The sequence below is a fragment of the Nothobranchius furzeri genome, chromosome 2 (genome assembly GCF_043380555.1).
Source record: "Nothobranchius furzeri strain GRZ-AD chromosome 2, NfurGRZ-RIMD1, whole genome shotgun sequence".
NCBI classification, from domain to species: domain Eukaryota; kingdom Metazoa; phylum Chordata; class Actinopteri; order Cyprinodontiformes; family Nothobranchiidae; genus Nothobranchius; species Nothobranchius furzeri.
This window is the reverse complement of record NC_091742.1, coordinates 42,708,349-42,732,380: the sequence shown is the minus strand read 5'-3', so window position 1 is coordinate 42,732,380 and position 24,032 is coordinate 42,708,349. Positions and strand designations below refer to the sequence as shown.

Genomic DNA, 24,032 nt, shown 5'->3' with positions numbered 1-24,032 from the left:
TTTTCACCTATCGCGGCCAGGTCTGGAACGCATCTACCGCGATAAACGAGAGATTACTGTAGTTCATACACCCCCTACTGCTGCTCCCCAGAGTGTTCTGCAGCATAATCAGCACGTTCTCTTTGAACTTGATAGTGTAATGACCTGGTTGGGGTTGTAAGCCAGGTGCATTCTGGGTATTGTGTTATATGTGTTTCCTATCGTTCTGCTGGTTCCTATGTGCTGATTTGTGTGTTGTGTGAGTGTTATGTAAGCCACAGGGAAGGTGATATGTGTTCTGTGGAGCGGGTTGAATTAGCATGGTTAACTGACACCGTGACTCTGTGTGGTAGGAGCGTGATAGAGGATTGTGTCTGTAGCGTTACAAAGCATTGAAGAAAGAGCCTAAAATAGGTCTGCGTGAACTTCTACTGCCTCTTGCTGGTTGATTTGGGGACTACAACCCTGCCGCTGGGTCGCTCGTACTTACTTGTTACCACATTCCATCCGGCCACAATAAGAGACCGGCCATTATTTGCCTCCGCTGACTCCAACACCGGCCAGAATTGGAGACCCGGCCTTTAATTGAATACCGGCCTGTATTGGAGGATTTACGGTATGTCAAATGTGGTCATAAATGATGCAGGAAGATGAGAGACACAGGACAGGAAAATAGTTCAATAAAAACAAGAAAACAAAACAAAGTGTTGAAAACTAAAATGTAGGTAGATTTATGTCCACTACACACATGTAATATTTATACATTTGATACAATTCAGATCACCTTCAAAACTCAGTCACACACCCAGGGCCGTTTCAAGACATTTTGGGGGCCAAGGCAAAATGACCCCCCACCCCACCCCCACCCCCCACCCACACCACACCACACACACACACACACACAAAATAACATACAAGAAAATTAAAGAGAATTTAAGGTGAAGCGCTTGCACATACTGTGTTATTGTGTGGTTTGTTCTGTGTGTAGAAACACGTTCAATTTGATTGACCGTCAGAAGGTGGGAAAGTGCCCCGCTCCCACCCAGCCCCCTGATTGGTTGAGAGAGGTCAATCATCTTCTGGCTAAATGGATTTACACACCCTCACATGTGAGACATCAAATCGATCGGCTAGGCCTAAGGAATCCATCCATCCATCCAACCAACCAACCAACACACCAAACAACCATCCATCCATCAAACCAACCAACCAACCAACCAGCTCTATACACTTAAAACTCTATACACTTACAAATAGCAGCATAGCTGACATTTTAACACTAGTCAGAAGGCAGGAACCGCCCCAGCCTCCTTCATTGCTCTCTCATTGGCTGAGAGTTTTCAATCGTCTTCTGCCTAAAAGGAAATGTGCACCCACACGTATGGTACATCAATTCAACCTGCTTGGTCCCAGGAGTCTTGTATTAACTTGATATTGTGCTCTGTGTTTCCATGGCAACGTGCTTAGCAACAACATTTAACAACATTTTAGACACAACTGTATCAACATACTTTAATATAGAAATGTTATTCAAAGTGTAAATGACTCATGTGTTATTGTACATAGCTTTATTAATGCAGACTTCTGTCATCTGTTACCATGGCAACACAAGGAACTACAAATCACTTTAACCAAGTCTCATAGGAATGAATATAAAAAGCAGAATATTGAGCCATTAACAGACTCCTGTTTTTGAACTGTTTGTAATTAAAACTAGAAATAAGTTCAATTTCATTGACCATCAGAAGGTGGGAAAGTGCCCCGCTCCCTCCCAGCTCCCTTATTGGTTGAGAGAGGTCAGTCATCTTCTGGCTAGATGGAATTACACACCCACGCATGTGAGACATCAAATTGATCGGCTTGGCCTAAGGAAGCCATCCATCTACATGTAAATCCATACATGCTTCTATCTATCCATCCATCCATCCATCCAATAAACCATCTAACATCCATCCAACAATCCATCCGTTATTTCATTCATCCAACTCTTCATCCATCCCATATCAAATCTGAACTATTCTCATTCAAATGCCAGCTGTTTAACGTTTCGAATTTCGAGTTTAAAAAAAATGTTCAAACATTACAATTGTCTGCTGTTTAGCATTTTGATCCATTCTTCGCCTATATTCTGAGCTACATTACGCTTGTTGGTGATTTTTGCTTCTACATCTTTAAATACATTCAGCTCATTTTGACAGTTCTGCTTTGTTTCAGCTTCAGCTCAGCTGTTCGGCGGCTTCAGCTTACAGTTTCAGCTGTCCAGCATTCAAACAGCATTTGTGCAACAAATGCAATTTTTCTAGTTATTATTATTATTATTATTTATTGTGGCAGAAGCTGGTGCGGTCCACCACAGAGAAGCTGCTCTAGCATGATGACTTTAATTATTCTACAGGTTATCGTTCAGCCATCTGACGCTGACGCTCCGTGTGTGTTTTTATTTCTGCGGTGAGACAAACTCACCTCACACCGTCCAGAGTTTGTTCTTCAAAGCTTCTATTAAATCCACCGTGTTGATGTATTTATTTCCTCTACGCTGCAGGAGTTAAAGTTCGGCAGACGTGTTTATATCTGGGTGGGGGAGGGGGGACTCGTGCTGCAGACAGACAGCTGGTGTGATCAGCTCTGGAAAGCCTTGATCACAATTTGCAGATCACGTTTATTTTTCACGGAGATCTGCCGCGGATTCCTCTTCCGTCGGCGTTCTAGGAATCGAAGCTAGGAATCGAAATAAAAAACGTTGAGCGATTCTGGGAAAAATGAGCAGTTGGAACCGGTTCCAATCGATGCTCGATGCCCAACCCTAATATTTCCTCATGACTGGTTATGAGAAACAGGTGAACAGTTTACCCCCACATCTTAATACCGCTCATTAGAACACATCTTCACAAATATCACAATATTAAACATTGGCTTGTAAAATTTCATTCATAGCTGCGACCATGTTCACATTTATCCTAAAACACGCAAGTACATAGGTCTAAAACAAAAACAGGAAAAAAACAATTACCTTGTGATCATTCTAGAACATGAAGTTTTGCAACTATTGCTACCTGCTTTTGTGGACTACATGGTGGGTCTCTGTTTGGAAGCAGTAATTTGTAGCTTATTTGTAATTTTAGATGACAACAAAAACTATCATCAGTTCAAGTCAGCTTATACAACAAGAAAAATACTGATATCCTGATTAAGACGAATGTGAAATGGCTACTTTAATTTACGCATTGATATTTTAAATAAAGCTTGTGGAAAGTTTGTCAGGCAACTTCAATAAATGTTTTAACCTATTCACTTAACTGATGTGGTGGGGAAATGGACTGACGACTTGATTTTTTTCCCTCCAAGACTCCTCCTCTAGGATACTCAGGTTACACACAAACTTTAAGTTCATTTTAAAACTAAGATAATTTTAATGTATTTAGGATACACAAAATACATGATTTTAATTTCATGTTCTTAGTGCAGGAAAAGCAGATCTGTTGAAACAACACAGACAAGCTGACATGAAGAAAACAAGTTTGTCACCGCTCTGTTCGAGCGGTTGCTGGGAGATTGTGTCGCCAAGATTTGAGAGAGAGCAGCAAAAAAATCTGCGAGCCCCGAGGCCAGACTTGTGGGAGACATTTTGAGGCTTTGGCTTTAGCTGAATGTTGTGGTGAATTTGGTGTTTTGAGCATTTCTTTGTCTGCCTTTTGGTCCACAGGAATTACATCCCTGAAGTGAGAATTATGTCCATTCCAAAACTCCGATACATGAAGGTTAGTGTCTGTTTAAGCACTGCTGCGTATGGAATATGCAGTTTTTGTTACATTCTTCTGAGTGATTTCAGTCCCGTCTCGTTTTCCCTGCACGGGCTGCATGTATGTTTTACGATTGGTTTGAAAAGGGACTATTTCATTGCACTATGCAAAATATACTTTTTGGAGCTTTTGACCATGTTAAAGGGGACATATTAGGACTTTTTAGGTAAACAGTTTTTAATAATGCATTGGACAGTTCTTAACCCAATTTTAGTAGTTTCTGCAATATCCTTAGATGTTTTCTCTGCTTGATGCATGCCAATGATTTGACCCTTCTCAAACAGACCAACATCTTTTCCAAGACCATAAGATGCGTCTTTCAGCATGGTTGTTTAGGAAATGAGAAGCAACCCATTGCACCAGTTAGGGTTAAAAAAGGTGTTGCCAGCTGAACGATAGTCGCCCAGGCAGTAATCATCCACTAGGAGGCTTGTGCCTATTTACTTTGTTAAATCCAGGTGGCAACTTACTTTTTTTGGCCAGGCAGTGCAATTCTATGGTCCAAACTTAACATGTTTATAAAGTTCTTTGTATAAAATCCTTTTTGCATAAAGTGATTTCAGCAGTTTTATTCTCGACAGCTTCACTGCCTTCCAAAATAAGCCAATTCTGGGCTCCATCACTATAAGAAAACAAGCTGGAAATGGCCACACCCACCCATCACCTGATTGCCTGGTATTTGCTGAGAAACTCCAGGAGGGGCTTAGAGTAGAGCTGCTGTTCCTCTAGCAGCAGCTCCCTCTTGCCTGTGAGAGGTGGTTCTATTTTACTTTCCCTGTTTGTGACAACACGGGGACTTTTTGAAATCGCTTGTTTTAGGCACTTAATTCCTCAAAACAAAACACTGTCGAGGAACAGATGGATGGGTTTTTTGTCGTATTTGGAGTGTTTATAGAGGCAGAAAAGAAACACATGACAGCACAAATGGAAGCAAAATGGTGTTTTGCTTCATGCATGTATTCTGCTCATTCAGCTGCAGCACCTCTTCAGGTTATAATAAAAATGATAGTTGTTTTGTTGACAACACTTTTTCTCATGAAGAGCAAGATGCTGACAAAGTGAAAATAAGTCTTTGGTGTAGGGGTGGGCGATATGGAAAAAATCATATAACTTTTTAATAAAAAGTTTTTTTGCAAAATTCACAATCACGGTTTTTTCCTAGTTTTACATTTGAGATGTTTTGAAAGTTATTTACCAGTAAAATACACCAATTTAAAAGTATACCGCTTCACAGAAAATAGGATGAAAGCTTTCAGAGTCTTTCCTACCTATCCATCCACAGTTTGAGAAGAAACTATCATTTATATAGCGCCTCTCGAGATAAGTCACGAGGTGCTTCACCAGAACAAACATTTAAACATTAAAAAAATATATAACTATGAGAAAAGCAAGCCGTACGGTTGGATGAAGAAAATCAGACTTACACGTTAACATGCACATCTAAGGTGTTCACACTGCAGGCTTTAAAGCTCAATTCAGATTTTTTGAGTTAATCAGATTTTATTTATTTATTAGTTAATCAGATTTTATTTATTTATTTATTTATTGCGTGACTGTTCCTTCATGACTGAAATGCTTCACAGCCCCAACGCGACCCGCATGCACAGAAGAAAAGAAGTCACTGTGGAGTGGGAACCAGGAGAGACGGATATGTGATGTGAGAGCCTTCACTGACAGTTCATCAACAGGCTCAGGATTACACCCGTCAAGTCTCCCATTTTGGGCGGGAAACTGTTTTAAAAACTGTAAATTATTTTACACTTAATTCCCTTTTTTTCCCACTAAAAATGTTCCGGTAATAAGTTCATTCATGGATAATTGTCAGAATGAGATGCTTTATTCCAGCAGCACCTTCCGCTCCCGTTCTCAGGCTCTCTTGTATTCATTCCTAGACAGACTCCTGAATCCCTCCGTCAGCGCTTCTCCTATGGCTACAGTCACACTGCAGACAAAAGGGCATCAATCCGATTTATTTTTCCTTCACATGCGACCCATATCTGTTTTTGTACGATGATCTGAACAGCACAAATCAGATTTTTTAAAATCTGATCCATGTCACTTTCATATATGGTACTTGTTCCGATACATGTCTGATGTTTTTGAAAGCGGCTGCAGTCTGAACGGTCATGTCACATTAAGTCTGTCTCCTGCGCCACGGAGACCGTGGAGGTGATTGTTGTGTGTTGACATTCCTGAGAAGTACTGACAGAAATATTTACCAGTCTGTCTGGACATCCTGTTAAGTTTAGGAATTAAAAATCCTGAGAACGGGAGCAGGAGGTGCTGCTGAAGCAAAGCATCTCACCGGTCTCCCATCTCCGTGAAGGGGGGGGGGGGGGTGTTCTCCGTGAATGTGCTTAACTCTGAACTGCTTCACACTGAACTTCAACTGAAGTTGAACTCAACTTTTCGGTGAAAAAAAAATTTAGGAGGCCGACAGAAATAAGGAGTAAAATAGTTAACAGTTTTTAAAACAGTTTCCAGCCCAATATGGGAGAATTAAAGGCTTTCACATCTCTGCCCCTCCTGGTTCTTACTCCACTGAGTGTGACTTCTTGTCTTCTGCGCATGCGCTTCGGGGCTGTGAAGCGTTAACACTGTCATAATGTGAACAGCCACACAAAAAAATACGATTTACTCAAAACATCTGAATTGAGCTTTAAGACCAAAAGCAGTTCTTACAGGTGCTGGCCAGTAAATTAGAATATCATCAAAAGGTTGAAAATATTTCAGTAATTCCATTCAAAACGTGAAACTTGTACATTATATTCATGCAATGCACACAGACCAATGTATTTCCAATGTTCATTACATTTAGATTTGATATTCATAAGTGACAACTAATGAAAACTCCAAATTTGGTATCTCAAAAAATTAGAATATTCTGAAAAGGCTGAATATAGAAGACACCTGCTGCCACTCTAATCAGCTGATTTACTCAAAACACCTGCAAAGGCCTTTAAAAGGTCCCTCAGTCTTGTTTTGAAGGCACCACAATCATGGGGAAGACTTCTGACTTAACAGCTGTCCAAAAGACAATCATTGACACCTTGCACAAGGAGGGCAAGACACAAAAGGTGATTGCTAAAGAAGCTGGCTGTTCGCAGAGCTCTGTGTCCAAGCACATTAACAGACAGGCGAAGGGACGGAAAAAATGTGGTAGAAAAAGGTGTACAAGCTCTAGGGATAACCGCACCCTGCAGAGAATTGTGACGACAAACCCATTCAAAAATGTGGGGGAGATCCACAAAGAGTGGACTGCAGCTGGAGTCAGCGCTTCAAGAACCACCACGAGGAGACTCATGAAAGACATGGGATTCAGGTGTCGCATTCCGTGTGTCAAGCCACTCTTGAACAAGAAACAGCGCAAGAAGCGTCTCGCCTGGGCCAAGGACAAAAAGGACTGGACTGATGCTGAGTGGTCCAAAGTTATGTTTTCTGATGAAAGCAAGTTCTGCATTTCCTTTGGAAATCAAGGACCCAGAGTCTGGAGGAAGAGCGGAGAAGCACAGAATCCACGTTGCATGAGGTCCAGTGTAAAGTTTCCACCGTCAGTGATGGTGTGGGGTGCCATGTCATCTGCCGGTGTTGGCCCACTCTGTTTCCTGAGGTCCAGGGTCAATGCAGCCGTCTACCAGGAAGTTTTAGAGCACTTCATGCTTCCTGCTGCTGACCAACTTTATGGGGATGCAGACTTCACCTTTCAACAGGACTTGGCACCTGCACACAGTGCCAAAACCACCAGCACCTGGTTCAAGGACCATGGTATCCCTGTCCTTGATTGGCCAGCAAACTCGCCTGACCTTAACCCCATAGAAAATCTATGGGGTATTGTGAAGCGGAGGATGCAATACGCTAGACCCAACAATGCAGAGGAGCTGAAGACGACTATCAGAGCAACCTGGGCTCTCATAACACCTGAGCAGTGCCACAGACTGATCGAGTCCATGCCACGCCGCATTACTGCAGTTATTGAGGCAAAAGGAGCCCCGACTAAGTATTGAGTGCTATACATGCACATTCTTTTCATGTTCATTCTTTTCAGTTGGCCAACATTAGAGAAACAAACATTTTTTCATTGGCCTTTAGAATATTCTAATTTTCTGAGATTCCAGATTTGATGTTTTCATTGGTTGTCACCTATAAATATCAAATTTAAATGTAATAAACATCGGAAATACATTGGTCTGTGTGCATTGCATGAATATAATGTACAAGTTTCACGTTTTGAATGGAATTACTGAAATATTTTCAACCTTTTGATGATATTCTAATTTACTGGCCAGCACCTGTATATTACTTAAACACGCCGACAAACACAATAACAAGAAATATCTTCAGATTTGTTTGACAGACAAGAAAAACAGCAGCTCTGAATCATGACATTACATTTTTCATCATCGGTGGTTGATTTCTTCTTGGGTGAAGTAAAAAAAAAACCAGTAACTTGAAAATATGCCGCGTGACTGTTATGTCTAAAATAGTGTTGTCAAAAAATCGATACCTAGATATAAATCGATACTAAAAGTGGTATCTAAATTAGATATTCCATCCCTGTGGTATCGATATTATGGATTATTATACACAGCCTTCTTCAAGTACACCGACACGCACGACAGCCAGATGCCGTAAAGCAGCCTCCGCCTCCCAGACAAACAGAAGAAGACGCCGCATGGCTACATTGCAATTTCCCACGCGAGTTGTCTCCGATCCAAGTTTTGTTAACAATGGCAACAGCGAATTTGGGAGGCGCTTCACAGCCCAACTTCATTAGCATACCAAGTCCGACACGTAGTTGTATATTCACGCTTATATGCTTAAAGGAAAACTCCCGTTTATTGCAACCCGGACTTAATTTCTAGCATGCAGTACGTTTGTTTACTCACGCTGGCAACTTTGGTGCTACTTGGATTCCCTGGGGTATTTAGATCCATCGGCGAATTGCCATCAGCGTATATCCATATAACGGGTGCGGACGGGCACCCAAGGTGCAGCCTCGAAACAAGACATTATCTGCACCAAAACATCTCGGTGTCGAAAGGTTTTGTTAGGAATCATTAACGTGATTCCCCTGTTCGTTTGGAGCGGGTCTGGGATTTCTAGACGTAAACAGACTAGCTGCGGCTAATCTAACAGCGCTTTTAATGACGTCACTGCCGTGCGCCAATCTGTTTTTATTAAGATTACCTTTGTCCTTCTGTGGAGAAATTCGTTTTCTCCCTTTATTGACCAACAGAGTTGTTCAAAAGTACAGAACAAAACATATGGCATTACATCTTATGACAAAAATGCACCTTAAACAGAGTTTAAGCAGCAAAACATCACTCTGCAAATAGTGTATATATAGTGAGACAATTCATGATTTAAAGCAGGGGTCTGCAACCTTTCTGGTGATGAGTGCCATTTAAACTTTCATTAGAAGTCAGTGTGCCATTTCAACTGTTGCATAAAGCATACATTTAATAACACTGCATAACAAGTTACACATTATATACTGTGAAATTTTACAGTTAGATCCAGTATTGGGCAGCATAACATCTCTTTTCCACTTCATCCTAAAACTGAACTTCATAGAACTATATTTGTTGACCGGTGTTGGCAAAGGGTAGATCAGGTATTTTAAAAAACCCTGTTCATAACAAGAACATCAAAAGACATACACCACAGAAAATACTATATTTAAGGTGTCACAACAAAGATAAGAATAAACTAAACTTGGCCAAGATGTGTTATTGCAAGGATAAACATGCTAATGAGATTTCTGCCCCTGCTTTGCAATTGCTAGTTCAGTTATCTGGGGTTCACACTTAGTAACTTTCAGGAGCACACAGGTCTCTGAATGTCCAGCAGTTAGACGGGAGGCACTGAGGACACACTTCATGTGAGAGAAAATCTGCTCACACAGATATGTAGAACCAAATACTGTCAATAAAGCCTGTGCAATGTTCTTGAGACAGTTAAACCTGTCTGGTAGTGATGTCCAGCAACTGAAAATGCAAGCTCCATGATCATGCACAGCTGTGGATTCCAGCTGCTGCCGTTGTTCTGCAAACTTTGTCCCCCACAGAGTTGAGCTTTTCAGTTCAATCAGCTGCATTTCCATGTCGTCTGTATCCAGAAAGTTAAAGAGAGACAAATCCAGCTAATTACCAAAGCTCTCTGGTCTGATCAGAAAATAAAACATTGGTCCATACAACTGAAAGTCCTGAAAACGCGTTGCGAATTGTGTCTGGAGTCTTCGGATGCATTCATGAATTGCTGTGGTGCTGATGCTGCACTGAGCAGACAGCTCCCTGAGGTGTTTGAAGTGGCGGAATGTGGAAGTCTCAACATCCTTTAAAAAACTTCCAGCTTTCCAACAAAAGCTTCCCAAGTATCACGCATGTCCAAAACAGTTTGACCTGCTCCCTGCAGTTTGAGATTAAGCTCGTTCAGGTGTCCAGTTATATCTGCGAGGAAAAAAAGTGTTTCAACCCACCTCTCATCTTCAAGTTCAGGATATCGTTGCCCCTTTTCATTCAGAAATGTTTTTACCACATCAAAACAATCCACAAATCGTTCCAGAACCTTTCCACAGCTAAGCCATCTAACAGCACAGTGGAGTGGGATGTCTTTGCATGAGCTTTCCATCTCCTCGAGCAGAGACTGGAATTGGCGGTGAGTCAAAGCAGATCGCTTAACTATGAAGTTCACAATTTTTGCTACTGTGGCCATGACATCATTAAGATCTGAATTTGACATCTTGGCGCAGAGGTTTTCTTGGTGTATTATACAATGCAGTTTCATGATGGGATGGCCTATTTGTTCCTCAATTAAAGTAACAGCCCCCCTGTGTTTCCCAACCATAGCTGGTGCACCATCAGTTGTCACAGCAAAAATCTTTGCAATGTCAATGCCTCGTTCCTCAAAACGCTCCATAAAAATGTTGGCAATATCCTCACCTCGTGTTGTTTCAGGCATCGGGGTAAGGCAGAACAGTTCCTCTTGTACTGTCACATCACAGCATCTTACTATTACAGCCAAACGTGGCACATCATTGATATCAATGCTTTTATCCAAAGCCACACTAAACACCTGGGCTTCTTTCAAACCAGCTGTTTGTTGGGCTCTGACATTGTCACCCATTTCCTGGATGCGTCTTTCCATAGTTCTGGCTGATGCAGGTATGTCTTGAATCCTTGCTTTAATAGTATCTTTGTTTGGAAGCCCATCAAATAACACGTCTGAGGTACAGAGAAATGCCTCTTTAATAAAGTTACCATCAGTAAATGGCTTTCCATGTTTAGCAATACAGTGTGCGATACGAAAACTTGCTTCAGTTCCATGATGTTTAGTAGTTGTAAAAACTTTCAGAGTACTTGCTTGCTTCTCATATCTTGACACAGCACGTGCAATTGATTCAGCCTTCTCTTCCTCGTCCTTGAAATCTTTTTGATGTTTCGTCTCAAAATGCCGCTTAACACTGGAGGTACGGCAAACAACACTCTCGAGGCAAAAAGCACACACAGCACGATCTCTTTGCTGCACAAAACCCCAGTCTTCTGTCCAAGTTGTCATAAAAGACCTGGAATTATCTTTTTTTGCTCACTTAGATGCCATTTTTTACAGGGCTAACTAGCTAGAAACATCCTCCTCACTGTACCGGCAGGTAGATTACCGTCATCAAGAAGCGGCCTGGATGTTGTCTTTTCGCTCTAATTTGGGATTTGGACCGGCGGGCCATCGCGTGGGTGTGGCGTTTTATTACTAATAATAACGCAGTTATTTCCGTCTTTCCGTTTATTTTTAACTTCCAAATATCACAGTGACTGCATCAACAACTGAGATAATCCCCGAACAACAAGACAAAAACTAAAAATATCCACCCGAACCTCCTCTTATGCTGTGCCACGTCTTTGTTCCGACACACAAGCACATGCGTTGCCAAGGCAACCAGCCGACAGAGCGCTTCGCCAGGCGGGAAGGCTGAGAGATCACATTTCAACTTTTTAACGCGTTTAGTGTCCAACCAAGAAAACAAAAACAATTAACAGAAAAGTCAGTCCGTTACAACACTTATTTTTCAACACATCTTCTCAGATTAATGCTCTGTGCCATCAGTTAACCCTTTGCGTGCCAACAGTGGCACGAGTGCCCAGGATTGCCGACCACTGATTTAAAGTGTTCACTTTCGCCAGTATTTGTATGCACGTTTTAAAAAATGCTGATACTTGAAAGGTTTAAGCACTTTACACACTTAATTCTTAACATTTAATTTTTGCAATATGAATTGAGGAATGTTATTTTTTTGAATAAACTTGTTCAATAAATTGGTGTTTTGAAATAGTATCGAAATTGAGTATCGAGTTTTTTTTCCAGTATCGAATTGAGTGTGAAATTTTAGTATCGTGACAACCCTAGTCTAAAAATATTTTATTGGACAGACAGGGTTTCCCCCAGCGCTTAATAAGCCTGGTAGCCCGCCAGGCTAAGCGTCATGCCCCGCCGTCCCCGACCCTACCGTGTCCGCTGACATGAATGGCGCACGGCAGTGAAACAAAAGTAGGGCCCTCCATCAGCTGATACTGGTGAGAAATAGCAGCGGATCATGTGCACGTGCATGCACCATCCCCCACCCCCCGCTGTCACGGACGAGCAACGGAAAGGACCGTCCGCTTCATATACACACACACTGTCACGGATGAGCAACGGAACTCGGAATTCATTTTTCTTTGCCAACATGTCGCCCTGTACAGCCCTTGGTTGACTTAGAGCAACAAAAATGGTCAACAAACACTGGTGGAAGTGAAGCAGATGGTGCATGTACATAATGGCCATTAGAATGGACAACAGCAACACTGCTGCACAGCGTATTTGGTATAGACTGGACTGTTTGATGTTACACGTGCATTGTGGTGATATTATCAGAAAACTGCTTTCACTCGACTCAGGTTCCTACCTCATTATCAGTGTGGTAGGAACATAGTTCGAATAGAACCAGTTCGACTACAGAACATGTGAAGAAGTGTGGCAGGTGACTGTCTGCAATGTTGAAAACTTGGATCTAATTCTGACTTAATTTTAGACGATTGTCTTTAGACCAGTGGAAACTGTGCACAATTTTAAACTGAATATTTCATCTGACACAAATGGAGGATTTATGGACCAGTTCCAGACCAGTCCAAGACCTAATAAAGAAGAATCCGAGAAGGGCACGCGGGAAATTATTCAGTTAGACCCGACAAAGTGTCTCAGTTGTAAGTACACAAAGAACTCGCAGTTCTGGATATGAAATTAGTCCACCAGTTGCTCGAAGGAGGCAAATGTAGCATCAACCTTTTCTAACAGCACTAAGCACGACTAAGGTTGGTCTGGCCACCTTTTACAACAGCATGGTTCAGTATTTTCCCCCTATGTTCCCTGCTTCCTCGAGGTTCCAAGTGCTTGGGCCAGCATCGCGCTGATGGCCGGCGATTGCCTAGGGGGTGGAGCAGGGCTGTACTGGGATGAAAATCCAGCCCTGGCATTTGTCTGATCCAATGACCGTCAGGGTGTGGAGACTTGCAGAAATATACCATTAACTTTGTTCACCGTGTGGGGAAAAGCACCGTGCAGCAGCCTACGTAATCCCTTGGTTCCTGAGCTTTCTGGCTTCTGCCTCACTGCCTGGACCCTCAAGTGTCCGTTTGTATCAACCAGCTCAATGGCCTAGTGGTAGAGTGTCCACCCTGAGACTGGGAGATTAGGGTTCAATTCCTGGTCGGGTCAAACCAAAGACTTAGAAAAAATGGGGGGGATGGGGGCTTGGTGGCCCTGGGTGGCCCTGTAAAGGGTCATTTTAGCACACACAGGCTCAAGAAAATTATTTAAAAAATTAAAAAGTTTTAAGGCAGAGTTGCATAGTATCCCTTTAAACTCCTTCTCAGCGTCTAGGGAGAGCACAACATCGACCTTTTATTTAATGTGTGTTTAGCTGTAACCATGGTAATTGTCTGTAATGTGCACACAGAGGTTGAAATAAGTGCTGCAGAGAAATTCCCAAGATTAGTCTGCTTTGTTTACAAATAGTTAAATTTTACCTGCATTCTAAATGAAAGCCAGAATGGAGGAAAAGCCTGCTGGGTCATCCTGGATCTGAGCCTGTTGTGTGTATTTACCTACAGGATGTAATAAATGTTTACGAGGCTGAGTTTGGACCATTACATCTAAGAGAAAACATACAATCAGTGATTTTTTTATTGTTTACATTAATATACAAATTTACAAAGTATTGACCTCACAGCAAATAAGTAGAGCAGTATAATAAACAGGCTTTAGTAGTTAAACAGGCGTTGTGCACACAGGTGCTTTATGTCCCAGTGCTGGTGGTATCAGAGTTCGTCATCCTGCCGTCTTCTGTCGTCCTCATGATACGGCGTGATGTTTACTGATGATGAGGGAGGGGCTGTATGTGAGCTTCAAACTGGTCCTGGATCAAAGTGGGAGATGTTGGCAGGCACCTTTGTTGTCTGAATACTGAATACCAGAGGGTTGGTGGGATGTTGGTCTTTCCTAGAGTCTGAGGGGTAGGGCTAAAGTGTCATCACTCACTCTGGTCTGGTCCAGACGCCGTCTCTTTATTGTTGGGACTCTCAGTAGGTGACGTGAAGCTCCAACATCTGAGCGTTCCATCTTCCTTTGAGGAGAATAAAAGTAACATTAGCAAGCTGGCTAAATTATTCTTTACTAACATTTCACGGTCTTGGAGAAGCACATTTTCATTTACCTAAACATCAGACCAGAGTTTGTCCCAGCTGAGCTCATCAGGGCTTTATTCGGACGTGTGTCAGTGAAACGTGGCTCCAGTAGTCTGGATATGGACTCTAAGAAACAAAAGGAGCATTTTTATTTTTGTTTTAATTATTTTACAGGTGACTTTATCAGATTTCTGACAGTCATGCTCATACAGACGAGTGTCAGTGAGTTTAACTGAGTCTGACTGATGCAGAGTTAGTTTTGATATCTGCAGTGAGACAAAAAACTAACCTCACTTCACTCAGATTGTTCTTTAAAACTTGTATTAAATCCACTGTGTTGACCAGGGCTGCACAATAGGGGTTGTATGAACTAGTCGACTTCACGGCTCTGTAGTGACTTTTTATGCCTGTCATTGACTAGTCGCTGTCACGTGATAATGACTGACAAGATGCAGTCCTCCAGCAGGTGATGAGCCCCTGCATCGGGAGGCGGAGGCGACGCGCTGTGCCAGAGCGTCGGTACTGACACCGGCGGTAAAACGGACATTTAACCAAATTGTGACCTCTTCCCTCTTGCAATTTTACCTTCCCCTCACCCCCAACCTAATCTTAACCAGTGTGCATGCAAAGCTCTGATCGTTGACGCGCTGCTCCAGACATCTGCGTCCTGAGCACCGCCAAATCAGGTGTCACCACCTCAAAAACAAATTAAATATGCGATCGTTCATGTCGGCTCATTTCCTTTCATGTTTTCCGTCTGTTATTTGTGCCTGATGCGTTTCGCTGCTGCAGAGCGAGGCTCATCACCTGTTTTGTCCTCCGGTGACGCACCCCCAAAATTCCACTATCTCCGCTCCGGCACGAACTCCGCAGCAAAAACGGTCCCGTTGTAGTTGGCCGGCGAGCAGCGGCACTCCGCTGTTTTTGCGGTCGGTAGATCTTTTAGAACTGCAGTTCAAAGGTAACTCATGAGGTGAATATATATGAACCCAGGTAACAGTTTCTCTTTAGGACTGAGAGGAGATGCAGGAAGATAATAAACAGACAGGACAGAAAAATAGTCAAATAAAAACAAGTTAGTTTTTGTACCTGGTGGTTGCAACAAGCAGACACCATTGAAGGTAATCAGAAGTGAGGAACAGAAAATGAAATAATTATTTTAATGTTTAGAGCAGCAGGAACCCCGAGAGGCTGCAGGCGCATCAGTGAGTGTGCGGCTGCTGCGCAGGGGGAGGGGGGAGAGGGCTGAAGCAGAAACTACCGTTGTTAAAAGAAATGTGTTAACTTAGAAAATGTAGGCGCAATTTTAATTGTCAAAAACCAGCGAACCTACCGACCCCCCCCCCCCCCCCCCCCGCTTCAGGTGTATGGCGTCGTCAACGACTAGTCGAAGTCGACTCGATTTTCATTACTTGACTGTTGACTTTTAAAAAAATTAAGTCATGCAACTCCTACTGCACAATATATTGAAAAATTATTGTCATCGCGATAACAGGGCGTGCGATAGGCCCATCGCAAAACACGGCAAGAACAGCGATAAATGTTTGGTTCAACATTTCCATCCGTGTCATACATCAACTTTTTGTAAACCAGCTCTGTTTTTTACGCAGAAGTATTATTTGACCAATCAAATGTAGCCCTTCTGATATGCGGCCAATCAGATGGGTCCGTTCACGTAATACGCCCGCCCCCTACGTAGACCCTTAGGATGGAAAGCAACACCCGAACAGAGTTAGCGGCGCTGTTCCCTTGTTCGTCATGCTGGCTCAGAGCAACGAACGCACTTTGTGCTGAGGTTTCTGGATTCAGCGCTGCTTTCAAACGTGAACGTGACTCCGCTCGGTGTCGTTAATCATTTTTACCGGGCCGACTCCGACACGTGCCAGTGAACCAACCCACCTTCATGTCGCTAGTGTTAGCCCCAGGCTCCGGTTAGCTTCCAGCTAAAAGGCTGCAGCACTCTCCTCCCAGTCCCACCCTGCTAAAGAGGGCCTGGAAAAGTTCCCCCACACATCAAAGTGATTTTTCATTTATGAGCTTTTATAACCTTGTTAATCAGGATAGTTGATTTGCTGCTGCACATAAACTGTCAGTCAGAAGCTCTGCTAGCCGCTTATCTTAGAGGAGCTAGTTCCATTTGTTAGCTTGTTATCAGAATCATAGTTGCAGTTTCATCATCTGAGCTGCTTTTTAAGATCTAGGTAAACTTGTTCCATTTGGGGTTAAAAACAAACGTTTTCACGTATTTTCCATGTAGTTTTTTGCCAGTTCCTCTTCTGAAAGGTAGACAATTGTTTTTCTCTTTCCCTCAGAAAATCTTAATATTCTCCTAGTTTGGCCCAGCACAGTTCACTTCCTAATAGCAGCAACAGCCTTATATCATAACCACATAAGTGGAGAAAATGCTCAGTAGCAATGAGAGAATTTGCTGTTGCATTTAAGTGATGTTAACTATTATTTAACATTTAAACTTATTTTCTGATTTTTTTATTTATTATAAAAACCCTGGTAAGGGATGTTTTTCTGTATTTGGAGCATCAGAAAAAGTTTTATGGTGGAGGTGATGTTTTAAAGTCACTGAGAAACTGCATGCATGCAGTTTGTTGTTTTGCTGCTAATACAGTAGCAGGTGCAGCTGCTAATACGGTAGCAGGTGCAGCTGCTAATACGGTAGCAGGTGCAGCTGCTAATACGGTAGCAGGCGCAGCTGCTACTACAGTAGCAGGTGCAGCTGCATATTTTTGCAATAAAAATGTTATGTTGTAATGGAATTCATGCATTAGTTTTTGTTTGCTTTGAACCCAGAGCAGACGTCACACGCCAGATGACATCAACACTGCATACTTTAGTATTTGTTCATTTATCGTGAGTAATATCGATATCGCAATATTAAGCACTGTTATCGAATATCGCAGGTTTTCCCAATATCGTGCAGCCCTAGTGTTGACGCACTTTAGTGACTTTCTGTCTCGCTGCATGCTAAGATCACATCACACTCAGAGTACAACACACAGGCTCTCTGCTGGCTACAATGAGTAGGTTATCATCTGGCGTAAAAAAAAAAGCACAAAGCACTCAGTACAGGACGTACTAATTGGGTGGTGGGAGGTTGGAATGAGTAAAGAATGGGGATCCGCTGCAGGTGGTGTTGACATCCCTCTTAGGTCTGCTCCCATCAATTATCCAATCAGGATGCTTTCCGGGCCACTGGTTCACTGATGACAGAAGGGCAACTGCAGTAAAATGAACATTTAGGAACAGAACACAAAGCAGCAGGACCCAAAACAAAACACATATGACCCTTGGTCGTAACAATGGTGCTTGCAGTATATCTCTTCAAGCTCTCTCATCTGGGATTATGAAGGTCTACATCCTACTGCTCCAGCAGTTGTTTCTGTTTCAGGAACTCCCAACAGATTAGTGGTTTCCCCTGACTTACTACTGCTCCAGCAGTTGTTTCTGTTTCAGGAACTCCCAACAGATCAGTGGTTTCCCCTGACTTACTTATAACCTGCTGTAGCTTTATCTGTGCCGCTAGAGGTTCTAACAAAGTGGGTAATCCAAACTACGTACAAGTGACTGAACAGTTTGGTCCCTTATTTTGAAAAATGTAATTTTCTCTTGTCGGTCTTTTTTCCCAGTTGGGGCTTTTGTTTTTTCCTATTTTTACCAGCCTTGTAACTTGTTAATTTTAGCAGAGGGCTAAGGCTACGCATATGACCCTTGGTCGTAACAATGGTGCTTGCAGTATATCTCTTCAAGCTCTCTCATCTGGGATTATGAAGGTCTACATCCTACTGCTCCAGCAGTTGTTTCTGTTTCAGGAACTCCCAACAGATCAGTGGTTTCCCCTGACTTACTTATAACCTGCTGTAGCTTTATCTGTGCCGCTAGAGGTTCTAACAAAGTGGGTAATCCAAACTACGTACAAGTGACTGAACAGTTTGGTCCCTTATTTTGAAAAATGTAATTTTCTCTTGTCGGTCTTTTTTCCCAGTTGGGGCTTTTGTTTTTTCCTATTTTTACCAGCCTTGTAACTTGTTAATTTTAGCAGAGGGCTAAGGCTACGCAAACATGAGCTGTTAGCAGCATGTCTGTTTGGCTGCCGTGTGGCTCAATTCCACCACGGATGATTGGCTGTTCATCTTTTCTTTATATCGAGGTTCTGTCAACCCGTTCTCAAATGTCTGAGAACGTTATTTCTAAATGTAAAATGGTATTGTTCTATCACCTAGCCCTGGTTTCAAGTCTTATTTATTTGAAGTCCTTATCTTGATTAAGAAACAAGATAAACTCTAAAAAGTCAACTCGGTCAACAAAAAGTGTACAAGCAAAAGTTAAATCAGTTTTATTGTTCTGCCTTGACAAGCCATATAATAAAAAAAGAGGAATCTGGTATGCTTTTAATGAGTTTTCTGTTTGTTTTTTATAGGAGAGTCAGGTGTTGCTAACCGTGACTAATCCAGTGGAGAACATCACCCACCTCACACTGGCTCCTTGTGAAGAAGGAGATCCCGATGACATCAATAGCACTGCCAAGGTTCATTGTTTACATTTATTGATGTTTTTTATTGGATGAGAGGACCTGTTGGAAAAGTTTTCCTTAGAAGTAAAATAATAAAAAATCCAAAGTCTACATCAGGCAATTTAACATTATTTTATTTTGAAAGATAAAGAAAGGCTGATACTACATTGTCTGATGGCATTGTCTCACAGCTAAAGTCACAACGCATTGAATTAAAATGAAAAAAATATATATAAATACAATTAAAAAAGGGCTGTACCATATATTTAAAACTTGTCAATTGCTGGGTTTCACATGACGTAGCGTCTACGTCACCAAATGCAGATGGGGTCCGGAACTAGCCGGGGCAGCACAGAACGCTATTCACATTGGTGACTGGATGTTAAAATGCCAAAATTCTCTGCTGTCTATGGTTATCACTCAGTCACTCTAATCGGGACAAAGACAAACATTCTGTTCAAGTCCCGAATGTAGTGCGTCACAAAGGACTTGATTTAAAAAAAACATAATGAAAGCAGATGGCAGAAATAAATCAGTAATCTACAGCTTAAAACAGCTGAAATGGACAATGCTGGAGTTTACAGCAATCACTTTCTAACAGGTACGATATTATTGAGTGTTTTATTAAACGGTTGCTTTGAAACAGCCAGAAAAACGACAGTTTAACAGTTTTATAATCACGTGTTCTCACTGCAGACCCTGCTTTCAGAGTGCTAATGTTTTTAGCAGTTAGCTTGGCGTTGTAACGTTGCATTTATACCTTATTGAAATCAGACAAACGTACCAGAAATTTGGATTAAAAAAGGCATAAAAAGTTAGTTGCAAGTAGATCCTAGCACATTCTAGGGATGGGTACCTTTGACATTTGATTCGATACCGTACCAATTCCCAGTACCTACGAATCGGTACCAGTACTTAACAGTACCAATTTTCGATACTTTTGATTGATTAATAGTTATTTAAATTGCTTTTTTAATTAAATATATATTATTTTCTCAATATATAACCAAATTTGATAAATATCATGATAAATAACATACAACTGTTTGTATTTTCTCATCGCGATGTTGTACAAAATTCAATATGAAAAGATTTAACAGCTGTTTCTAAATGATGCTAAAACAAACCCAGCTCCATGCACTCCTAATCCACTTGTATGCCCTCTGGAATAACTATGATGAGGAGACCATGTATTATAAACTACAAATGAAACTAAAGCAAAGTTTGTAGTTTATTATTGTGGTGGTTCACAAACTAAACCCAGCTGGTACCACCTTTCCTCTCCTTTCCCCTCCAGACAAACTGTGCTATGGTGGTTCCTTGTAGTTTTATACCTGAAAATTACACTGAAGCAACCATCTTTGCTGTGAACAAAATTTACTGTGTATCTTTATTCCTTTTGCCGTCCATTTTCAAACTTTTCATTTTTCCTACTAGGAAGTTGGAATTTTCGAGAAGAAGGTGAATGCACCATTAGCTATGCAAACAAAACTATCAAGCTAATGTTATCCAAACAGTTTATTTTACTGCTGGAGCAGATTAAGATGTCTCACACTCAGATCATTGTCGCTGGTTTCGTCATCACCCAATAGTCCATCGCATTTAGTGAAGTGAAGCCAAACTTTAGAGCATGTTTGCATTCTTCTAGTCAGATTTTCGGCATTCCAAGGAGAAAGTGAACACACCATTAGCTGAATGGAAGCTAACATATAAAGCTGACGTTATCTTGAACATTTTATTTACCTACCTGAGCAGTTTATGATGATGATGCCTCATTTAGATCGTTGTTGCTGGTTTCATCATCACCCAGTTACCCATCCCAGTTAGTGAAGTGGACCCAAGCTCTAGAATGCTTCCTCTCTGCCATGCTGCTTTGTTTACTACTCGCCCACAGTGACTGACAACGCTACGGGTAAATCCTCCACAGTGTATGTAAAGTCAGATTTTTAAAACCATATGGGTCACAACCTAAAAGAAGATGTATAATTTATTTCATGATATTGTGTCTGTGATGGCTCATTTAAAGCCTTAGTAAAATCGTTTTCATCCATCGCACTGTGTTGTATCGGTTTTGTTGCCGAGGCAAAACACTTGCCCCCATTTGAGTTGCGCGTGGCTGCAGACATCGCGTGAGTGAACTACAGCAATATTCGCAAAATTGAAATTGCAACAGATCTGCAAACACAAAGTGCCGTTAGGGGTTGCAGGGACTAACCGTTTTGACTCGTAACCACAGTGGAAATGCTGCAGCTGTCCCACACTAAAGACTTCAAATAAAAAAAGACAAAAGCGTGACCCACATGGACCAAAGCAACAGTGAAACGGATGCACTCAGCAGAAGCTGAACCAGTGTCGACAACCTGGGAAGCCATTAAAGTCTTCTGTTTGGGAATATGTTGGATTCCCACAGCTGCCAAAGGAGAAATGTAGGAAGATGGCTTACCCATCGGAACTTGCAGAAAAAAAGTTGCGACACCCTCAGCTTGTTTCATGATCTCTGAGATCATTTTCTCTGAGACAAATACGATAAAAATAAGTCAGATTTTAATGAATGAAGTGATTTAACAGATCTAGAGAACAATAAGTATATCGGTGGGCCTCTACTGCCACTCATGCAGCCCACCTTCTTATCTTTAACTGTCGTTTTTTTACCTCATCACTCGATTCTTTAACAGCTTAATTTGGTCAATGTGCTTTAGGTTTTGTTACCTAGTAAGGAACTGGTCCTGGCAGGAAAAGATGCTGCAGCAGAGTACGATGAACTGGCTGAACCTCTGGACTTCCAGGACGATCCAGAGTGAGTAAACACTCATCTTCAAACACACACCCTGACGAGCGAGAGCAAGCACCCAGCTTTATCTTCCTGTATTTTCCACAGCGTTGTTGCCTTCAGGAAATCAAACAAGATTGGTTTGTTCATCAAAGTGATTCCCCAGGATGAAAAGGATGCAGATGTCACTGTTTCATTTAAGATCCGACACGATTTCCACAACTTTGCCGTTCCCATGCGGCTGAGCGAGGAGGGTAGCGATGGCGCTCCTGAGGCCACTTGGCTCTCTCATCATGTAGAGCTGAGGCTAGGACCACTCGCCGCTTGAGCTCTGTTTAGACCTTTCATCTAGTTTCAGTATGCTTAACTTATAACTGATTCAGCCTATCATTGTGTAGGAACAGCTTTAGTTGCAGACCAGGTTTTCTCCCCTCATTTTAGCTTAAACAGCAGGAACATCTTGGAAAAATGCAGGTAGTATGATGAGCCATCTTTCATTGCTCAGTTTATTATTACAAACTGTTTAAGTGCTGCTGAATGATGTAACGTAGGTGTTACTTTGAATAAACGTTATACCATCTAATATTTGCTGTTTGCAGTATTTTGTTAAAGCATTCTTGTCCTTTAATGTATTTGATGGTGGCTTGTTCATGTTTACTGTATTAAAAATAGAGCTGCTATGATGGATGTTCATATCAACTACCAACGTTTTGAACACGTAATTATTCACTGTAGAAGTGATCGGACAGGTCCTCCAGTGCACCGCACCTCTGTATTCCTGTCTGCATCGATGATGAGAGATCAGGCTCGTGGACAACTTTACCTCTGATTTTGAGCTCTTATCATCATGCATGTTTGTGCGGTTTTACTACTGAGGTGTACTAGTACTGAGCTACTTGTGAGTAGGGCAGCAACGATTCGTCAACGCTGTCGACAAATATCGACAATAGAAATAGTCGGCAATGAATTTCATTGCCGACGTTGTCGCCAGACGTGTTTTTTCCGACCGAGTGAGACATCTCGCTTCATTACAATCTCTGCCGAGAGTTGCACATGTGCAATAGCTTCTCTGCTGAGCACCAACTAACAGAAATGGCTGCGTCCGACGCAGCAGCTACGCGTACCAAAACATCTAAAGTTTGGAGCGTTCTAGCCTGGATTTGGTGAATAAAAAGATGAACTGCATTATTTGTAAAGCAGTTCTTGCGTATCATGGCAGCACCTCGGTAATGCATGAACACTTAAAGAGGAAGCTCGTCGGACAGTTGAATGAAAGTCTGACTCACCCCGGTAAGATTGAATTAACACGAAAGTCAATACGTTTTGTTTAGGATGTACATCTTTTAAACGTATTTTCTCTTTTAAAAAAGAGATTTAAAGTTATGTCCGACTGTGCCTGACAAAAGTATTTAATTTTATTTATGTCTGTACTGACTGGGCACTGTGCCTAATTAGTGTTGACAGGGCATTTTTATTTACTTTAGTATGAATTGGCCTGTCAGCAGCAAAACTCAATAAATATGCATTTTCCATTGAAGTACCCATCTTTGTTGTGTTTATTATCATTTTTCACAAAATTAAAGCAATCTCAGAAAAATATAAACATTTTCCCATTAGTCGACTAATCGTTTCAGTAGTCGTTATTTGCAGCCCTCATTATAAGTCAGATATTCAGTTGCATATGGCCCGCCATCAGATTATCATTATAATCTGTAAATTGTGTAACAGTGCTTCTCTTAATAAACACTGGGGACTCCATGGAGGTTAAACACCTTTTCCTTTATTACTCTACGCACAACCCATTTTCAATTCTCCTCATAGAGCCACCATAGGGGCACCACGTGTTATTGTCCTGATTATCCCCGCCCCCCTCTTTAGCTTTTAAATCTTTCTTTACTTTTAATATAAAGAAAGATCTTTCATAGAGCGCCTCTCAAGATAGAAACCACAAGGTGCTTCACAAGAACAAAAAATTCAAAATACAAAAATACATTTCCAATGGTTCGAAGTGGAAGAAGAAAAAGAATTGTGATCAAAAAAGGCAAGGAAAGAAAAAAATAATTAATAGGGATGAGGGAAATCAGTGGATCCTGAGGAAGGTGGAATAGGTGGGGAGAGCAGAATAAAGAGAGAGTGGTGAAGAAGGTCATACAAAAGCCAGCTTGAACAAGTGAGTCTTCAGCTGCTTTTTAAAGGAGACCACTGAGTCCACTGATCTCAGGCTCAGGGGGAGAGAGTTCCAG

The 24,032-nt window shown here is 41.7% G+C and overlaps 1 protein-coding gene across 2 annotated transcripts in view; it reads left to right on the top strand.

The window, feature by feature from the left end:
- dctn4 (dynactin 4) overlaps positions 1 to 22,372 on the top strand; it is a 62,221-nt gene extending 39,849 nt beyond the window's left edge. For both annotated transcript variants that reach the window (XM_054733697.2, XM_054733698.2), the window contains 4 exons: positions 3,683 to 3,737; positions 18,927 to 19,034; positions 21,719 to 21,816; positions 21,898 to 22,372. In XM_054733697.2, the coding sequence (XP_054589672.2) occupies positions 3,683 to 3,737; positions 18,927 to 19,034; positions 21,719 to 21,816; positions 21,898 to 22,117 (481 nt within the window). In that variant the 3' untranslated portion in view covers positions 22,118 to 22,372. The remainder of the gene's footprint in view (positions 1 to 3,682; positions 3,738 to 18,926; positions 19,035 to 21,718; positions 21,817 to 21,897) is intronic.
- The last annotated feature ends 1,660 nt before the right edge of the window (positions 22,373 to 24,032 follow it).